The sequence below is a fragment of the Pan troglodytes genome, chromosome 19, assembly GCF_028858775.2.
Source record: "Pan troglodytes isolate AG18354 chromosome 19, NHGRI_mPanTro3-v2.0_pri, whole genome shotgun sequence".
Taxonomy (NCBI): Eukaryota; Metazoa; Chordata; class Mammalia; order Primates; family Hominidae; genus Pan; species Pan troglodytes.
Genome location: NC_072417.2, coordinates 94292509 through 94313163, shown reverse-complemented (window position 1 = coordinate 94313163; position 20655 = coordinate 94292509). Strand labels below are relative to the sequence as shown.

General features: G+C 54.1%; 1 protein-coding gene across 7 annotated transcripts in view; it reads right to left on the bottom strand.

Moving 5' to 3' along the window:
* Positions 1–20655, bottom strand: part of RPTOR (regulatory associated protein of MTOR complex 1) — a 416632-nt gene that overhangs the window by 46228 nt on the left and 349749 nt on the right. For all 7 annotated transcript variants that reach the window (XM_024350719.2, XM_024350720.3, XM_063799998.1 and 4 more), the window contains one exon: positions 11895–12013. In XM_024350719.2, the coding sequence (XP_024206487.1) occupies positions 11895–12013 (119 nt within the window). The remainder of the gene's footprint in view (positions 1–11894; positions 12014–20655) is intronic.

The following is a 20655-nucleotide window of genomic DNA, read 5'->3' as shown; positions in this document are numbered from 1 at the left end:
GTTCCTATTTTTTAAATGACAAGAGTAATACATGTTCTTTCTGAGCTTGTTTTGTTTTGGTATTAAACTATTCGGCCAGCCCTAGACACATACAACCATCCCACAGAACCTGCCAGACATATGATCCCTTCAAAAGTCTAAAAAGAGAAAAGCAAGTTTTCGACTCTGAACTTTATATGTGCCTTCTCAAAATGTCTGGAAAAACAGTGGGAGGTGACGGGGAAGACAGAAAACTTCTGGAGTTGAAATGAAGCCTTCAGCAAAACCCACACATGCTCAGATGCTCACGGAGCACAAAGGCTCAGGCGCTGCTGGGCTGGGGCCGGTGACTCAGGAGCCCTGGGGCGTCACGCTCGGCTGCCTGGGGTCTGTGCAGCTCCCGCCTTGCCACCCTGCACGGAAGCACCCGCGGGAGTACCGCGTGGGAGCCGTGGTGACGAACCCTCTGCTCTGCCCACTCTTCCAGGCAGGGAACTGATCCGGGCCTCAGCATGAATTCTCGCAGCCCCTGGGGTTATAAGATGAGACCATCCTGCTTTCAGATGGCTTGTACCTGGGGCTGCTGTCACAAAACTAATTTTCCACCACTTCTGGAAATCTCGTGAGACGGACACACACCTGGATCAGGAGCCCCCCCCCCCCCCACCCCCATTAGTGTAGTGACCACAGGGCGTTGGCCTGGAGGGAGCTTTCTTTAGCTGTGCACTTCTTATTTGTTCAACATTTACTCAGCGTTGATTGTGCTGGGTGTGGGGCCAAGATTGTGAACATGAGTAGCGTGTCCCTCAGAGGTGACCTGGCAGACCTGCCTGCCTGCGGTGTCGGTGTGAGGACAGGATATGCAGCGAGCAGGAGCTGCAGAGCTGGCTGGGGCAGGGGCAAAGGCAGAGGACCAGGGAGAGTCCTTTCTGCTGGTCCCTGCCACCATCTTAGAGTGCAGCACCAGGAAGGGTGAACAGAGAGGGCACGGCAATGGCAGAGGCTGGGTTTGGAGATGCAAACTGGAGGGCTGAGTGCGGCCCGCACAGCCTCTGTGGGCCCAGGCCTGCCTCGAGGACACAGCGCCCTTCTCAGCATGTACACCGCCAGAGCCCCGGCTCCCTCGCAGCCTGCAGAGGTCAAGGGTGTGCAAACACGCCCTCTAGGGAGGTCTGAGTCCAGAGAGGATGGCAGCTGTAAGAGGGTCAAGGTCACGGCTACAAGACAGGGCCTTTCTTCCACTCCCCAAGCCCAACCTTCGGCAGTGGCAAATACGACTTTGCTAACAGTCGAATTCTCAGCACAGACACTCTCTCGGGCCAGTGTACACATAAACACTCTTTGAAGATGGAGTTGCAGGTGTCTTTTATCCACCCCTGACTGTTGCAGCTGGTGAAGCGGGGACTGGAATGAGACCCACCCTGTCTCCTGTTCCGGGAGCGCCACCTCACAAGGACACGGGGGCGTCTGATCCAATGCAGATAAAAATACCGTACATTTCAGAGACTTGGACAGTGAATTTTCCCACTGGATCTTGACACAGTCAGGGCTGCGGATGCCAGCGTCAGCTTCTGGCTGCTCTATCTTGGGAGGAAGTGGAGTATTTCAGAAATGTTCCTGTTAATTTTATATCGAGGATCTGGATTCATGTGTGAGAAACTCTTAAAAAGGGATTCCCAGAGGATTATCCAGAGGCACTTTTGGGCTAAGAATAGCGCAGAGGCCGCTGGCTGCTTGGTGGGGGAGAAGAAACCCCTGCAAAAGCGTGTGCTGCTATTTCTTCAAGTCATTTTCCTGCAAACTGCGTTTCCTAGATAAATCCTATGAACTCTTCTTTTGGAAAAGTAAGTCCTAGGTATTATTCCATTAAAGCAACGTGGTGACTCTTAACAAGATGCCCATTAGTTACAAAGGAAGCCTTAAGGAATTTCACTTGGGGCCACGGTGCCCTCAGTCCTAGGCGCTGCAGGAAGAGAACGCCGCGTCAGTGGAGGCCGAGGTGTTTCAGCCCACCAGCTCCTTCCCTCCTCAGACCCGGGTGTGTGGGAAGGCTCGGGAGGTTCTGGAGTTGCTGTGGCCCCTTTTCCACAGAGGATGGTGAGATGGCCAAGGAGGTGATGGCGACATAGACACGAGTGCTGACGATGCAGATTGCTGTGTGGAGCCCTCTCTGCACCTGGGCGGCACCGGACACAGACACGAGTGCTGACGATGCAGCTCGCTGTATGGAGCCCCCGCTGCACCCAGGCGGCACAGGGACGGGGCTCTGCCTTTCTTACCACAGCCCTAGGGGGTGGGGGTCATACAATGATCCCAGTTTTAAGTTTTATAGATGGAGAAATGCAAGCTGAGAGGCATGAAGTCACTGGCTGAAAGCTAGCAGAACTAGAATGGGGCTCAGGGCAAAGCTGGTGCTGTCCCTGCCTGAAGGAGCCCCAGGCTCCAAGAGCCAACCTAGTGCCTCATGGCTATGACCCCCGTGAGGGTGCTAGTGGCTATGACCCCCGCGAGGGTGCTCGTGGCTATGACTCCGGCGAGGGTGCTCGTGGCTATGACCCCCGCGAGGGTGCTGGTGGGGCAGCCGCTGCCTGCAGCTGCACAGTACTGTCTCACTGAGAACAGATTCCCGGCCGCCACCCCAGAGCCTGGAGTCTGCATCTCCGCAGGGGAACAGGGCATCTCCATCTGGATGGGCGATCCAGGGGTGCTTCTGCTCTAGCTGGGCAGGGGCCCACGGGCCAGCATTGGGCAGTGTGGCTCTAAGGCAGGGCCACGTCTGATTCTGTAGCTATGCTAGTCCAGGCTGATGCTGCCCTCGTTCCCCAGGTCTGCAGTGAGGGGAATGAGCATGCGCATGACAAGCTTTCAAGCCATAGGTGTGACATGTGTCCAGGCTGTTCATGTTCATTAGTGCTGCTGGCATGCCACATTCCTGGGGCGGCTCATCCCACTGTTCTGAGCATCCATCCTTGGGGTGGAGGTGCGGGAACTGAGGCAGGTGAGGCGAACGCTTGCTGAGGACGCAGAGGGTGTGCACGCCCGTGGCTTGGTGGGAGAGGCAGTCGGACATTTCCACGCAGCAGGCCACCGCTGAAACCAGGCAGGGGTGGGATGGGCAGCACGGCCTTCAGGGGCTGGACATAGAGCTCACGATTCCCGGAGGGGCCCTGAGCTGGGAGAGAGTCCAATGGCTTCAGAGAGGTGCGGTTCTAGAGGGAGGGATCACGGTGGCAACAGAGAACTGTCTGTCTCAGTTAAGGAAATGCCATTTGACGAGGTTAAAAAGAAATCAGAATATCTATATGCAGATCGGCTGAGATCACTGGAAGAGAAATTTCAGAGAATTTCAGAGGTAAAGACAGTTTTAGCAGTGCAGAACTACTTTGGTCTAGAGGCTAATTGCAAACATGCTGAATTAAGAAATCCTTACGATTCAGGCAGCTTGAGAGAACAGAGGGTAGGGAGACACAGACCGGGCTCTCTGGGTTCTAAGAGAGGCTGTCAAGTAGGAGGAGAGAAAATTCTGGCATGACAATGTGATTTTAAAAGAAATGTATCCATGGCCGGGTGCAGTGGCTCACGCCTGTAATCCCAGCACTTTGGGAGGCCGAGGCAGGTGGATCACTTGAGGTCGGGAGTTCAAGACCAGCCTGGCCAACAACGGTGAAACCCCGTCTCTACTAAAAATACAAAAATTAGCTGGGCATGGTAGCGCGCGCCTGTAATCCCAGCTACGTGGGAAGCCGAGGCAGCAGAATTGCTTGAACCTGGGAGATGGAGGTTGCAGTGAGCTGAGATCGCGCCACTGCACTCCAGCCTGGGCGACATAGTGAGACTCAGTCTCAAAAAAAAAAAAAAATGAAACCTATCCATAAGTAACTCATGCTACGAAAGCATGAAGCCAGGCATCAGGCTTAGGATGTTTGGTGCTTTGGAATATGCTTTCCTGGGTATCTCAATCTTTATTTTCATTCTCTTTCTTTTACTTTTTTCAGATAAGAGTCTCGCTCTGTTGCCAGGCTGGAGTGCAGTGGTGTGATCTCGGCTCACCGCAATCTCTGTCTCCTGGGTTCGAGCAATGCTTGTGCCTCAGCTTCCTGAGTAGCTGGGACTACAAGAGTGCATCACCACACCCAGCTAATTTTTGTATTTTTAGTAGAGACTCTTAGCCAGGCTGGTCTGGAACTCCTGGCCTCAAGTGATCCGCCCGCCTTGGCCTCCCAAAGTGCTGGGATTACAGGTGTGAGCCATCGCACCCGGCCAATGTTTATTTACTTTATCAGTAACTTAGGTCTTCATTTTATAAGTAGATCAAAATGTCATGGGATCCTTGGGGTATTGCTTTGCCAGCCAGAAACCTCTGTGGCTGGTGACGCCTTTGCCCGAGTTTTTACTTGGGCCCACTGGGCTTGTTATGCCCATTCAGCCTGGCAGGCTGCGCTTGGCTCACACTGCTGGCCCGCATCTCACACCTGCCAAAGGCAAGCCAGGCGCAGAGTGGTGAGGGGTGTGAGAGCGAATGTGGGGTCCAGCCACTGTGCGCAGCCATGCATGCTGGCTGCAGGGGGGTGGGCAGCTCTAGGCACTGGCATGGGTGCCTGCTCCCTGCAAGGCTGTGGCTGGGCCAGGTGTACTACAAGCAGCTTCAACATCTGGCACTGGGGAACGTGGTGGCACCTGGAAGCTTGGAGACGCCAGGAACTGCAGAGCCCCAGAGATGGCATCACAGCCCTATCTCAGGGAGCTCCTAGGTCTGGGTTCCCTGAAGGGCTGTAGCTCTTCTCTCCTTTTCTCTTCTCTCTTTCTTGTCATCTGCAAAGTGGCAAGCAAGGGGCATGTTTCAGCCCTGTTTGTGTTAGAGCTCTTGTAGCCCTGACATTTGGTGGGTCCCAAGTTCTTGTCCTGCATCCAGGAAGAATGAGGTACACGGACAAGTGGAGGTTGAGCAAGCTGAAGAGGAGTTTTACTGAGCAACAGAATAGCTCAGAGGAGACCCACAGTTGGTAGCTCCTCTCCGGAGGCAGACTGTCCTGATAAGCATTCTGCTCTCGGCAGAAAAGAGACCCTGGAGTGGGTAACTCCTCTCTGCAGCTGGTTTTCCCGACGTCTGCTCAGCTCTCAGCAGAGAGGAGGCCCTGGAGTGGGTAGCTCCTCCCCGCAGCTGGTTTTCCTGACGTCTGCTCAGCTCTCAGCAGAGAGGAGACCCTGGAGTGGGTAACTCCTCTCCGCAGCTGGTTTTCCCGACGTCTGCTCAGCTCTCAGCAGAGGAGACCCTGGAGTGTGCAGCTCCTCTCCGCGGCTGGTTTTCCCGACATCGGCTCAGCTCTCAGGAGAGAGGAGACCCTGGAGTGGGTAACTCCTCTCCGCAGCTGGTTTTCCCGACGTCTGCTCAGCTCTCAGCAGAGAGGAGACCCGGGAGTGGGTAGCTCCTCTCCGCAGCTGGTTTTCCCAACGTCTGCTCAGCTCTCAGCAGAGAGGAGACCCTGGAGCGGGTAGCTCCTCTCCGCAGCTGGTTTTCCCGACGTCTGCTCAGCTCTCAGCAGAGAGGAGACCCTGGAGTGGGTAGCTCCTCTCCGCAGCTGGTTTTCCCGACGTCTGCTCAGCTCTCAGCAGAGAGGAGACCCTGGAGTGTGCAGCTCCTATCCGCAGCTGGTTTTCCCAGTGTCTGCTCAGTTCTCAGCAGAGAGGAGACCCTGGAGTGGGTAGCTCCTCTCCGCAGCTGGTTTTCCTGACATCTGCTCAGCTCTCAGCAGAGAGGAGACCCCGGCATGGGTAGCTCCTTTCTGAAGGCAGGTTATGCCATCGTTTCCTCGAGTCTGGCTGAGTCCAGGGTTTTTATGGGCTTCAAAGGGGAGGAAGTATGTGCTGACTGATTCATGGGCAGCCATGGGCAGGCTTGGAAAAAGCACCAAAAGTTCTCATTCTGGTCCATCAGCCCAGCCCCCAGGCTTCAGGCTGTCTCTGGCTTGAAGGTGGCACTTCACTGGGGACCCGCCCCTTTCTGCCCAGGACCCTGTCTGCCTCCTGCCATCATCCATAACACCCAGGCTGATTGTGCCGAGGGGCACCTGCAGGCCAGTGCCAAACTGCCCTCAGTCCCCACCCTCAGCCTCCCTCCCATGCTCATTGGTGCCCAAAGTCCAGAGGGGGCTGACGTAGCAGGCGGTTGGCATGTGAGCACTGCCCCGAGCGTGTGCACAGCCGGCTGGTTGCAACAGCACCTGGGTACAGCCTCAACTTTGCTCTGAGATTGAAGTGGGTGCCAGGAGCAGGGAGAGGCCAGGGAGCGGGAGCAGACGCTTCCAAGCCTGCAGGGGTAGGGGCACTTCCTGGGCCCCTGAGAGCACAGAGGAGCCATGCCGGGTGGCTGCAGCTGCACCTGGGAGGGTGGAGCTCCTGCCCGCTCCTGGTCCCCAAGAGCAGAGATGGCTGGGTCTGGAGCCACAGCTGGGTGGCTGCAGCTGTGGCTGGGAGGGTGGGGTTCCTGCCTGCTCCCGGCCCCCAAGAGCACAGAGATGCCTGGATCCAGAGTTGTGGCTGGGTGGCTGTAGCTGTGCCTGGGGAGCATGAGGCTCCCGCCCTGCCAGTTTGGAAGGGGGTGGGATTCCACCGGTCCCTGCCTCCTGCCAGCTTTGTGGAGCACACGGCCCTGGCCACACCTCCCCAGCTGTAGCTGGCATCATGGCAGTGGCCGCTCCCAGACTGGCTGCCACTGCCATCAATTTGACCTTTCGTTAAGTACACCCCTTTCTCATCTCTGTCTGCATGCATGAGTCCTGCGACAGAGGCAGTGGCCAGCGCACATGCACACACACTCTTCACAGTATCAAGAGGCTGCAGCGGTGCTTCTAGGTGAGTTTGTGCATTTATGCTCACACGTTTTCTCATAAATTATAATATAAGCAGTGATCATGAGCACATGTGCCCTGACAGGTGACCACCTGTGGCTTGAAGGTTCTTTCTTGGCATTGTCCTAAAACCACTGAGGTGAGAACTGCTGGGGCCACAGGCAGGCTCCTGAGGGGCATCAGTCTCTTCTTTCTACTTCTACATAGTCTGAAATTTTCCTTAAAAAAACCTAAAAGCAGGCCAGGTGCAGTGGCTCATGCCTGTAATCCTGGCATTTTGGGAGGGAAATGTGGGTGAATCACTTGAGCCTAGGAGTTTGAGACCAGCCTGGGCAACATGGTGAAACCCCATCTCTACAAAAAATACGAAAATTAGCTAGGCATGGTGGTGCGCCCCTGTAGTCCCAGCTACTTAGGAGGCTGAGGTGGGAGGATCACTTGAGCCCAGGAGGTCGAGGCTGCAGTGAGCCGTGACTGGATCACTGAACTCCAGCCTGGGTGATAGAGTGAGACCCTGTCTCAAAACAAAACAAACAAACAACACCCCCAAAACTAAACCAAGAGAAAAGGGAGGTAAAAGCAAAATGAAAACCCCAAGCCCATAGAATGGGAATCGAAATATATTATAAATACATGAAATCAGACCACAGCTCTGGAGCTGTGTGGGTTCTCTCATACAGAGCTGGTGGCAATTTCTGTATTTGAATATAGAATTCTACAGGGCATTCCATAGTAATAAGGCTGTTTTAGACTCTGATGAACAAAAATTTGGCTTCAGAGTTAAATATCTAAAATAGGCTCGTTTCTCTGTAAAATGAAATGTAATCCCTTCAGTTCCTAGAGCAGGAAAATAAGGCATTTCTTGAAATTAAAATGAAGACAAGAAAGATTTATGCTTCCAAATGCTTCAGTAGCAATGTTTACTCTTAAACCCACACACATATACACTCAGACACACACACACGCGTGCACACACACGCACACAGACACACACACACAAGCTCATGCTGCGTTGTGCTATGCATAGCAAGGTCTCTAGCAGAGGCCTTCTCTTGACTCTGGTCTCCACCCCTCTGGCTGTGGCATGTCTGCTGGAGTGATGGCCATGTGCCTTAAGGTCTCTGTGTCATTCTAGAACGGCAAAGCAGGCACAGAAGGCAAATGCCACTTTTATGGCGGTTTCTGGGTCTCAATCGGATAGCACGACAAAGCCGTGTGTTCGAGTTGCTATAACCTGCTAACATGAAAGGTAGACGCAGGTGCTTAACTGCCTTACCGTGGCGGGAGAGGGGGGCGGGCCGTCCAGCTACACTACATGTCACACACAATCCAAAAGGGTGCTGGGCTGTGGAGTCTGTGCTGGGATGTTTGCTGAAGAGCAGAGAGCAGTGGCTTCTGTGCTACACAGGCTCGAGAGCTTCCCGGGAGGAGCTATTTAACAACTGGAGGCCAGGTCCACAGGAACGCACTTAATAGTCCTTATATTTCAAGATTAGGCACTCGGATTACAGTTTAAAATAATTCAGGCTAATTTTTCAGTAAGGTTAAATACACAAAAGCCACTGAAAAATAAACTTAAATAGGCTGAATACTGATTTCATCATGATCAAAATACCCAAGAAGCTAAGTTAATTGGGGGAAAACGATCAAACCTCCTAAATAGCGCTGGCCTCCAACTGTGCAGTCAGGACAGAGCAAGGGTGGTGCATGGCCACAGCCATCCTGTGCCTCCGAGAGAAAAGAAGAGGCCACCAGACGCTCCTGTGTGTCAGAGAACTGCCAGCAGAGACGCGAACTGGCCATCAACTCTAAAAACTTAAACCATTTATTAATGTTCGTAAAAAGCTTTTACAATTATTTTAGTGAAAATGGCTATTTAAAACCCAACCTTGAAATCTTAAAGTAAAAGTGGTAGAGGCTATTTAGAGTCTAAAAGGGCAGTGGTAAGTGGTAAGAACCGATTTTCCCTAATCCGTAGCAGGCAGATGTGACGGTTTCAGTCCCAATCCTCCAGAGCGTCAGCTCATCTGAGAGGCCTCGGGACCGGTTGCTCTGGTCTGGGGCCTCCGTGGGTGGCTTCCTCAGGGGTGTTTGTGCAGTCTTACGACTTTCTTTTCTTCCTTATTTCCTTCCTGTCTGCTTTACTGCCTCCCCTTCTTGGTCTCAGACCATAATGTGTAACAAACATATATTTTTAAACATTATTTTAAAAGACATGGTCTCACTCTGCTGCCTGGGATGAAGTGCAGTGGCGCAATCATAGCTCACTGCAGCCTTGAGCTCCTGGGCTCAAGGGATCTTCCAGCCTCATCCTCCTGGGTAGCTGCGACCACAAGTGCTTGCCACCGTGCCCGGCTAACTTGCTACTATTTTGTAGAGACGGGGTTTCACTATGTTTCCCAGGCTGGTCTCAAAACACCTGGGCTCAAGCGATCCTCTCTCGCCTTGGCCTCCCAAAGTGCTGGGATTACAGGTGTGAGCCACCACACCCAGCCTAAGGTTTATTTTTGTATTTATCTTATTCCTAGTTTAAAAGCAAATAATTATATTATTTCTTAGTTTTCTTACCGCATAATGAAAACATTAACTTAATTGACTGGCTATTTTCAACAGGCCAGTAACACATAAAAGAAACCTGAGGAGACGGCCTGCTGCCTGGGGATGAACGTCTCCAGGTGCCCGTGCAGCTGGCCACACCACACGGTGATGAAGGAGGTGGCAGAATCCGCTGCGGGGATGTGGTGACGAAGGAAGTGGCAGAGTCCGCTGCAGGAGGGGAGGCTGGTGCAGAATTAAACAATCTGGACCTTTCCAAGTTGGCCAATAGGCTACTTGTGACTATTACCTGTGATACTATAAAGAACAGGCCAGGCGCAGTGGCTCACGCCTGTAATCCCAGCACTTTGGGAGGCCGAGGCAGGCGGATCACGAGGTCAAGAGACCGAGACCATCCTGGCCAACACGGTGAAAGCCCTCGTCTCTCCTAAAAATACAAAAATTAGCCGGGTGTGGTGGCTCACGCCTGTAGTCCCAGCTACTCGGGAGGCTGAGGCAGCAGAACTGCTTGAACCTGGGAGGCGGAGGCTGCAGTGAGCTGAGATTGCACCACTGCACTCCAGCCTGGCAACAGAGCAAGAGAAAAAAAAAAAAAAAGAACTGAAGAAGAACCAACTGCAGACGGTAAGGTGACTTCCATCTAAGATATAACTAGACCAACAGAAAATAACTTAGTTGAAGGAACCGAAAGCCACACAAGTATAATATCAGCAAAAGGAGCTGAGGAGCTGCAGGAACCCTGGCTCGATGGCTGGCCAGGACCCAGAAGGCCACAGCAAATGAGAGGGGGGGACTCGATAGCACATTTGAAAAAAGCGATGGACTAGGATGGGAAGCCGTGGCTCCTCAACCCTGCAGACCCTGGCACTGAGTGATACCCAAGCCAACGCCATAGCTGTGACGAGGTCAGATGAAGACGTAGAACACCACAGAGGCTGCAAGAGTGTGGCCTTTCCCTGCATTCTTCCTGCAACATTTCTGTAAGCTTTTGAAGTTTTATCAAAAAGTTACCAAAAAATTTTTAAGTGCTATAATGAGTGACTTCTAATTCCACATAAATCATCCAACTTCCATAAGCAACTAGAAAACCAGGACAAATACCGTAAACAATTGTTTCTGGACACTAGGTGCTGGGTGTCACAGGCCTGTGATCCCTGAGAGAACAGAAATAAACAGCTGCCCTGTGTCCGGCTTGCAGGTGGTTTCAGGCAGTCCCAGGCCACAGCGCAGAGACGGGGAGCCCAGCACTTTCAGGGAACAGGAGACAGAGACTGGGGCTCCAGGGAGGCTGAGGTGGTGACAATTTGCAGGACAGAGCACTGGAGAGGGGAAAGCTTCCAAGGTCTGCAGGAGAGGCCCCTGGGGTCTTTGACTAAGTATTCATCTGCTCAAGGGTAGAGTGACAACCCATGAGGCAGAGAAAAAACAGCGGGAAGGCGGTAGGCCACATGCCCAGAGCTCACAAAAGGGACTGAGAAGAGTTTACAGTCCCCAAAGAGAAAGGACTAAAATCAATGACCTCTGCTTCTACCTTAAGAAACTAGGATGAGAAGAGCAAATTAAACTCAAAGTAAGCAGAAGAAAGCAGGCTTTATTGATGAAAGCTCATTCAATCAAATGGAAAATGGACAAACAACAGAGAAAAACCAATGAAACCAAAAACTGATTCTTTGAAAAGTTCCCTTTAGCTAGAATGGCCATGAATAAGAAACCATTAACTGGAAGGGTTTTGAATGAGTCAAAAATTACTGCTATCAGAAAGGGAAAAAAAGTCTGGGTGTGGTGGCTCATGCCTGTAATCCCAGCACTTCAGGAGGCCAAGGCAGGAGGATCACTTGAACTGAGGAGTTAGAGACCAGCTTGGGCAACACACTGAGACCCTGTCTCTACAAAAAATTTAAAAATTAGCCGGGTGTGGTGGTGTGCACCTGTAGTCCCGGCTACTTCCAAGGCTGAGGTGGGAGGATTGCTTGAGCCCAGGAGTTGGAGGCTACAGTGAGCCGTGATCAGGTCACTGCATTCTAGTCTGGACAGAGTGAGACTGTCTTACAAAAACAAAAAACAGGTGCAGTGGCTCACGCTTGTAATCCCAGCACTTTGGGAGGCTGAGGCAGGAGGATCCCTCGAGCCCAGGAGTTCAAGACCAGCCTGGGCAACACAGGGAGACCCCATCTCTTATAAATAATTAAGTAAAGAAAGAAAAAAAAATGGAAGAAGGGCCAGCACTGTAGCTCACCCAGACACCAGAGGATCCTGAAAGATAATGGCAGTCCTCCCCTAATTGCCTTGACAGGCGTCAGTAAATCCAGCACCCTCTGCCCACGTGGGAGCTGCACAGACACAGAGTTTGGGGTGTACTGTGTACATCTCCAGATTTAAGATATTTGCTGAAGCTCGTTTTGTTACTTTCTAAACCGTGGTGTGGACCCGGGCACACCTGGAGTTCCTGGCGTGCATACTCGTAACCGAGAATCAGCAGCTGGAGCGCGGTGGGGAGCACCTGGCACGTACCTTGTAGGCGATGCTGTTGAGTACTTTCATGGCCACGTCCGAGACCTCTGGATAGGGGTCAGCAGCCAGGTGCAGCAGGACTCTCCAAATCTGAGTGTAAACACTGTTAAAGGAAACTCCTGAGAGAGAGAAATGGAAGATGTTTTAGTGGAAAGTAGCTGCCAATGAGGCTCCTAAGGCAGCTGCATTTTCTGAAACCCTAACCCTGGTATCAGAAGTGTTGCTTTAAAGAGCTGAGGTTACAGGAAGCCCCCATTTTGTTATTCTGGCAACGGGTCCCGAGATTCAAGAATCCTAGCTGATCACTAGGCTTGATCACATGGATTCATCTACTGAGGCCAAATCTTTCTAAAAGGAAAACTGCATTGGAAAGGGTGTAACTTTCCTTGAAATGCCTCAGCGGATCGGAGGGCATGACCACACTCCCGGAGGAGCGTCTGATGTCACATCCTAGATTTCTAGGAGCCTCCGCGGCCCATGGGTAGTGGTGCACGTGGCATGGACGTCTGCACCGCACCAAGTTCAGCACGTGCTGCTGTGCACTGTGACCCAGGGAGTGCTTCCTGCCCACCTCCACGTGCTTCCTGCCCACCTCCACGTGCTTCCTGCCCACCTCCACGTGCTTCCTGCCCACCTCCACGTGCTTCCTGCCCACCTCCAGGCACTGGCCCTGCTCTGAGATGCTAGGATTTCACGAAAGGTTGATGTGCTGTGACTTTTGTCCCTAAGCCTCTCCCGACTCACCCAACACTCAATGCAAGGTTCTGTGCTGCATACTCGGATACAAAGACAGACAAGGCAGGACCCAGCAGGGACTCAGACTCATTTATAAATAACACTGGTGAGTCGTGGGCACGGAGGGAAGCGCTGAGGCTTCGTCGGTGCGGCTGCTCGGTCCTATTTAATTCCCCAGCAATCCTACAGGCAGGTGTTACCCCCAGCGTCGCCAAGGAAGGTGAGGCCCAGAGGATGAAGGATGTGAACGCACACCCATCAAACCTTTGAGCCATGCTACGTCCACGACAGCGTGCGGCCTCAGGGAGACGCAGAAAGAGCGAGTGACTCCTTCTGTCAGCAGTGGGCTAGGAGGTGAAGGCCGGGAAGGCCTGGCGGAAGAGGCACGAAGGAGCCAGGCTTTGAAGGGAAGGAGGATCATTCTCTGGGCAAAGGAAGGGTGGAGCGAGGCAGGGGTAGCACAAACAAGATCTAAGACATTGAACAATAAAACGCAGAGGTGATGGGGACGCGCAGCCTTGGGGGATACCCGACGGAAGCCTGCAGGAGCCAATCAGAGATTGCGGGGTGGGGGCTGTGAGCACTTGGAAACCAGAAGGGAGGGGCAGGCACGGGCCATGTGGGCTCCTGGCACAGTCAGCATTGGCTGAGGCCAGGGAGGAGGCTGATGGAGCAGGCATTGCCGAACTGTTGTCCACGCCACGCTGGACCCAGAGAGGCCGAGAAGGGAAGCAGCAATCCTGGTAGAGGCTGCATGTCCAGCAAGGGCTGGGCCGAGGACCAGAGGCGCTGAGCGTGGAGGGCAGAGCGGGACTAGGCGCTGCCTCCCCTGCCTGCGGGCACCAGGAGTGGCAGTTTCCTGCCAGGCTTCACCCCAGAGGCGGAGGCAGACAGGGCCCTGCCCTCAGTGCTGGGAGTTGAAAAGGGATCCAGCCACATAGAACTCCATCTTCTTTATTTTTGGGGAAGCTAGACAATTTGCTGAGAAGCAAGTGCTTGTTCACTAAATAGATTCAAAGATTTCGAGTGAGGTGTGATTCCAGTCCACCTGATTGTTGGTGAAAGAGCTGAAGCATCAAAAGCCAGTGGAGGGCCTCGTGTCACTGCAGGAACACAGCTGCGCACGTGGAGCGGGTTTTGCACGACACAGTCAAGTCCACGGAGATGGAGGCGGGTGCGAAAGTCAATGTGTGTGTGGGTTCTGCAGATGCCTGAGGCCACTGGCTCACCTCCACCTATGGACTCCGCTAAGCGAGCCCAAGACGAGCTCTACTTCAGCTCCACATATGGCGGGCCAGTGTCTACCCCTGCTGTGCGTGCCCCCACCGTGAGTGCAGAGGTCAGGGAAGCCCCATGCCCGTGGCTCCTGAAGAGGCCCCCATGATGAATGCGTGTTGCAGTGAGTGAGTGTCTCCAGGACTGAGCCGTGTGGAATTGAGCTCAGCTGCCATCTAGGAGGTCACGCTGCCATCTAGGAGGTCACGCTGCCATCTAGGAGATCACGCTCTGCTGCTGTGCTGCCCGTGCTGGCATGAATCATGAGAGGCTGGGACCTTTTCTGGTAGCTGACATGTCTCACCTCACAGGGCGAGTTTACAGCCTTCAACCAAAGGAAGCATTCTTCCCAGGGACACGTCCCCTGCTGGTCTTGCCCATGCACATGTGTGCCTGGCCGGCGGTCCCTGTGCTTGAGCCTTGTGCCCAGGAGGAGGCAGTGGGGACGTCTTGGGAGCCTAGGGCCCAAGCACACCCGGACTTCAGCGCCACGGTGCCACGCAGATGCACCTTCTGCTCAACCGTGGTCCTGCACCGCGTGTACTAGGACAGAACCGAAGCCTTCCAGCTCTCAGATTGCACAGCTCTGCGATAGCCGTGTGGATCCACAAGCAAGTCTCGGAAATGTAAAATCGGTCCAGACTGTGGGAACATCCCTAGAGTCTTCTCTACCCCAGCGGAGCCGGCTCCTAGGAACTGCTCCGTGCAACACAAGGACATCGGTGATGGCTGCGTCCTCATTTTTTTTTTTAGAGTGGGTGGGTGGGCTAGGAGATTTGGCTTTGAATTCGCTCCCGCGACAGGCCCTGGTGAGGAGGAGATGCGGCCTCACTGGCGAAGTTCGCTACCGCCTAGCTCCACGACACTCTCTACCACGGGTGACAGGATGGCCCCGTAAGATGCCCGTTGATGACTGCCCACCTGAGACCCACTCCCCTTGATTATTCTGGGGTCCTGGGCTCCCCACAGCTGAGTGAGGCATTGAAGCAGCTCCCCACGAGGCTCGACTGCCCCGTGAAGGGGCTGTGAGGGGCAGCTGGTCTTATATGAGAACCCTCCTCACAAGACCCGGGGGTGAGGACCAGGCCACTGTGAAGAATAGGGCACTGGGCAAGCCCGGAACCCAGGGCAGGCACGGCAGGAGGCCCCCGACTCCCGGCGGCCCCGGTAGAGTGCGAGGACGGTGCAGGCTGGTGGCTGCTCAAGCCTCACCCACAGTGTGGGGGCCACAGACGCGGACACCTGGGGTCTAGGTCAGGGCTCCACAGGACACTCCAGGTAAGGACCTTGGCAATGTGCAGGGCGGGGTGGGGGTGTGTGTGAGATGTATTAGCTGCTACTTTCATCTAACTTTTTTTTTTTTTTTTGAGACAGAGTCTCGCTCTGTTGCCCAGGCTGGAGTGCAGCAGCACGATCCCGGCTCACTGCAAGCTCTGCCTCCTGGGTTCATGCCATTCTCCTGCCTTAGCCTCCTGAGGAGCTGGGACTACAGGCGCCCACCACCACGCCCGGCTAATTTTTTTTTTTTTTTGTATTTTTAGTAGAGACGGGTTTCACCGTGTTAGGCAGGATGGTCTTAATCTCCTGACCTCGTGATCCACCTGCCTTGGCCTCCCAAAGTGCTGGGATTACAGGCGTGCGCCACTGCGCCTGGCCACTTTCATCTAATTTTTAAAAACAGATTTTTATTACAGTTGGCCCTCTACATCCATGGATTCAACCAACCGCAGATCGAAAATATTTGAAAACAACCCAAAAAGTAATACACATAAAAAAAAACAAGAGAGCATAACCAGTGTTGACACACTGTGCTGGTTTGGTATTATAAGGAATCTAGAGACGATGCAAGCACGACGGGGGACGTGTGTGGGGGACGCACAGCTGCCACGCCTTTCCTAGCAGGACTGAGCGTCGTGGGCCCTGGGCCCTTGAGTCCCCCACGCGTACCGAGGGCCAACGCTATTGTTGTCGACCTTCGTGCAGACTTTCACTTATATCAAAGTCGAAATACTGTTTGTGACTCAACAGGGGAAAAAAAAATCTAATTTTTGCCAGTCTTTTTAGCGACAGTGGATTTTATAACTATGTACTAGTAAAAAGTATGACGCTGTGATCACGGAACTGCTGTCTTTATTTCACGTCTTTCCTTGGTTTGGCCACAATCTTCTCTCAGGCTCCGTTGTATGAACTGTCCTGTTGTAAAATCTGCCAGTCCCCAAAACAGACCGCAGAGAACTTCCCATCGGATTCGAGTCCACCAGGAAGGAGGTGGGGCTGCCCGGGTCCTGCCCTGCAGGGAGTCAGGGACCAGGGGTGTTGAGCTTAGAAAGGGCCCCTGCTGGCACTCACAGAACTCCCTGTAAGCACGGAGAACCTATTTTCATGTCTAGACTAAAAGTAATAAAAGATCATAATGAATGGTTTTAGAAGTTATTGTTCAGAGCCCAATGGCCACAGCTTTCCAAATAGCATACACGGCGGGGAAATTTACTCAGAGCTCTGGCCGACTCTGAATCCCAGAAGCTCCCGGGCTGTCGGAGCAGTTCAGAGAAGACAGAGTCTTCCTGCAGGTGACAGTTGCCAGCCGCCACCCCAAGGCTGAGGGGTCGGCAGAGCGGGTTGCGCCCTCTGATGTGCTCACCCAGTCTGTGATGGCCAAGACCCTCTGCCATCCTGGGGAACCAGTGCCCCAGGCCGAGGGCTTCCGCAGCGGCCCCTTTCTTGTGACCCCTCCTGACCCCTCAGGGGCTGCACCCACAACTCAGTGTGGCTGTTACGAGAATCACGCTGACCAGCCGCTCCGCCCTCCCTCCTCCTGGGCCGGCCGGAGCCGTGGGCCCTGCAGCTGCCCACAGGGAAGACGCAGCACCTCCCGGGCCGGATGGGTGGTGCGTCTGCATCGTTTACTCAGCATATTCAGTACCCCTACGAGACAAACATCATAATGGCCTTTAGTTAAGGACTTTTGCCCTAAAAACATAATCCTGTAGCATTGGAAAAGTGTTGTTCATTTTCTCACCACCGTCTTCTGACAAGAGTAACTCCAGTTTCTGGGTTGTGAAGCCTTTTCCTTCCAAACCTACACAGTTCCTTTGGCAAAAACCCTGCCTAGCTTTTCTTTTGGTTGAGCGAGCACCAGGCTTTTTTTCTGCAAAGGCAGAAACCAATACCTTCTCTGCCCTGAAACCCAGACCTCGAGGCCTGGCCGGAACTCACTACTGGGGTTCTCTGGAGCTGCACGCGGGGCTCGTAAGGACTCTTTCAGCTTCTCGATGCCTTGGAAAAAAGGAAGGAAACTGTAGTTCTAGGTACCCAAGAAGGTGAGGTGGGAGGATTGCTTGAGCCCAAGAGTTCGAGGCCAGCCTGGGCAACACAGCGAAACCCCGTCTTTAAGAAACATTAAAAAATAAACCAAGGGAGAAGCAGTTGCTATGGCCCGTCCTGTGAACACCAATGATGCCGCAGTGCAGCCGGCTGCAATGTGTGCGGCTGAGAGGCCTGGGCAGGCCTGGGGTGCAGGGGCCGCCACTGTTCTGTGGCCTCCCAGGAGCCGGGCAGTGCCCCAGTTTCTGGGCTCGGGTCTCCGGGCTCCTCTTTCCTCCAAAGGCAGTAGTTCTGGCTCCCAGATTCCGAACGAAGTAGAGGGGTCAGGACTTGACAACAGCTCTCCCACAGAATCCCGTGTTCAGGTGTGGAGAGCACAGGCGGCCTGCGGGGCTTCTGGCTCTGCCGCTGGCCGGGGCCCCCAGCTCCTCCTCTGGGTGAGCAGGGCGCTTCCCACAGCTGCACCAGGGCCGGCTCCAGGCTCCGCAGGGCTGTGTTCCTTTCTCGCCCTCCCCTCCCTTGCATTAGTCCATCGTGGATCCATTTCTATGGTAACTCATTTTCAAAACCGTAAAAAATGTCACCGTATCTAGCAGAGTCGTGAAAACTGGTCCCATCTAGCCCAGGCCTCTGATCTGCGTTCCTGCCAGTGCTCTCGGGATGAGGCTGTTTCTGCGGGAAGAGTCCTCTCAGGCCACCAGAGTCCCGGGCAGAATTAACTCCCACCTCGCCTCTCAGCACGGGTGCGCTTGAACTCTGGCTGAGACGCAGGGTTTCGGGAGGGAAGGCGGGTGGAGCACACAGCAGCGTGGTCCCCCATGGGACTGCACTCTAGCTGGGAGCTGGGGCTGGACGGATGAGCGTGGGAGTGACATGGTGTGGGGCCACATGCATGGGTGTCTGGGGGTGAGGAGGGCACCTCAGGCTGGGTCCCGGGACATGTGGACACAGGCCACAGACCGTCTCCAGCCATCCTTCCATCCTGAGCAGCTCCACGGCCACTTGTGGCTGTCAGGAACACAGATAAGTGCAGAGGGCAGACGCATGGGCTGGGGGCCAGGACAGGTGAGGCCTGTGTCCACACATCCATGCGTTAGCAAGAAATAACTTTATAGGACTGTGGTGGTAAAAATGGCGACATCATGCTTTGATGTGCTGGGTCAGGCACCTACATGGGGATCCTGGCGGTGGGCCAGGCAACCTCCCAGCAAGACCACCTGGCTCTGAGCTGCACGGATGGCAGAGAGGCCGGGCCAGGGGCCAGCCAGGGGTGCTGCGGGCAGGTGCAGCGGAGCGGCTGCTGCTGAGACGGGGGGCAGGAGGCTGAAGGAAGGCCCTGAATGTCAGACAATGGTTTGGCCTCTATAGAAAATGCGGTTTTAACGAAGGCTTCACCTGGAGGGTGGTGAGGAGCTGGTGTGAAAGAGGGCCTGCCCAGTTGTGGTCTGCAGAGAGCAAGACCCAGGGCAACGAGGCCTGGTGGGATGGGGGCACTGGAAATAGGAGGGATTGAGGTAGGGGATTCTTGTGGATGTCAGGCCAGACGAAGGGCTGAGTGAGAAACAAGCAGGATGGAGACATCAAAGAAGATTCTAGAACCTGACACAGTGCTGAGACCTGGGTTCCCATTTAGTTTCACAAACATTTATCCTGCCCCACCAGGGCCAGGCACTGCTGGGGGAACCTGGGCTCCATCAGCGATCAAAGGAAGCCAAGTACCAGCCAAGGGGCTTCATTGCCACGGGGGAGACAGGAAACACGTGATTGAGGGTGTAAGAATGTAAGTGCTCTGGGGAAGGCAGAGCAGGGAGGGTGCTGGGGGCGGGGCTTCTGGGGGGCCGGGAAAGATGGGGAGGCGCTGGGGCAGGGCTTCTGGGGCACCAGGAAAGATGGGGAGACATGGACTCTCCAGGTTGCTATGGTTCTGAAAGCCTCTGCCATCTTCACTGAAAGGACTAAAGAGATTGCTGTCCTTTGGCTGAAATGAAAGAAGAAATTGGCTGGAAACAGGGAAGTGCTGCGCACAATGGGATTCTGTGTAAGTTATGAATTCTAAACACTTAGGTAAGCACGGTGGTTTCCAGGTGGTGTGAGTGACACCTCACTGAATATGAATGAGGCTGGCTTTGCGGGGGCGACTTTGTTTTCTTTCCTTCCTAAACTCCAGCTCATTGTGAAACTCTTTCCTGTCAAATTTCCTAAGGTTTGAATGATATACGAATAAAACTCAGTTTTCTCCAGTAAAAAAAAAAGTCAGGAATCACATTGTATAAGAAGGATGGTGGAATGGGGAGTCCAGCTCCTTCAAGAAGACAGAAAAGAAAGAACCGGCAGAGGAGAAAACTCATGGAGGTCAAGCTGCTGTGTCCGGGCCCCAGGCTGCTGTGTGCTTCCCGTCTGGGTGGCCCTCAAATGAAACTGCGATTCTTCACCCTGTACTCCACCAAGACCAGTACCGAGGATAACAACGGCATTTACTCATCACAGACAAGAGCTAAGTTTCACACAGGAGTTGGGCGGGGCCTCCGCAGTCCCTCTTGCCTGTGGACAGCACCCAGGGCCTCAGGCATGGCACGCGCACAGCAAACAGCAGCCTCAGCAAGTTCAGCCACCTGGAAACTCCACAGCTGTGAACTTTCTGTAGCCTTCGCCAGCAGAAGGGGAGATGCCCACGTGCCAATCCAAATGCCCAGGGCGAAAGGGAGGTGCTGTGGGCGTGGGGACCTGCAGACGGAAGCTCTCAGTGGTGCCATGGTGACCCAGCGCCACACTGCCTGGCTTGAGCTTCCTGGATCAACAAAAGGTGCGGTTCTGCACACTTGCAGGCCAGGTGCAACTTTTTATTTTGATTCTTACTTGATGGCCATATACGTGTGAGTGGAGGGACGAGAGTGAACCGAGAACCCCATGGAGCATGGGCCAGGTAGGGTGGCGGGGCCACCAGGCCCTTGGCAGACGGTCACCAGGTGAGCACCGAGGGGCGATGCTGCTGTCGCTTCCTGTGAAAGAAGAAGGCCAGTCGAGCACAGTGGCTCATGCCTGTAATCCCAGCACTTTGGGAGGCTGAGGCGTGCAGATCACCTGAGGTTGGAAGTTCGAGACCAGCCTGACCAACTTGGAGAAACTTTGTCTCTACTAAAAGTACAAAATTAGCCAGGTGTGGTGGCATGCGCCTGTAATCCCAGCTACTCGGGAGGCTGAGGCAGGAGAATTGCTTGAACCCGGGAGGCAGTGAGCAGAGATTGCGCCATTAAACCCTAGCTGGGGTGACAAGAGGAAAACTCCATCTCAAAAAAAAAAAGGAAGGCCACAGTGAGCACACGGCCCCAGGAGGGCCACAGTGGAAGCAGGGAGACCCGGGAGAGAGCTGCGACCACCAGGCCAGAGCTGCTGGCTCAGGTGGCTGCGAGGCGGGGAGGAGACGGCC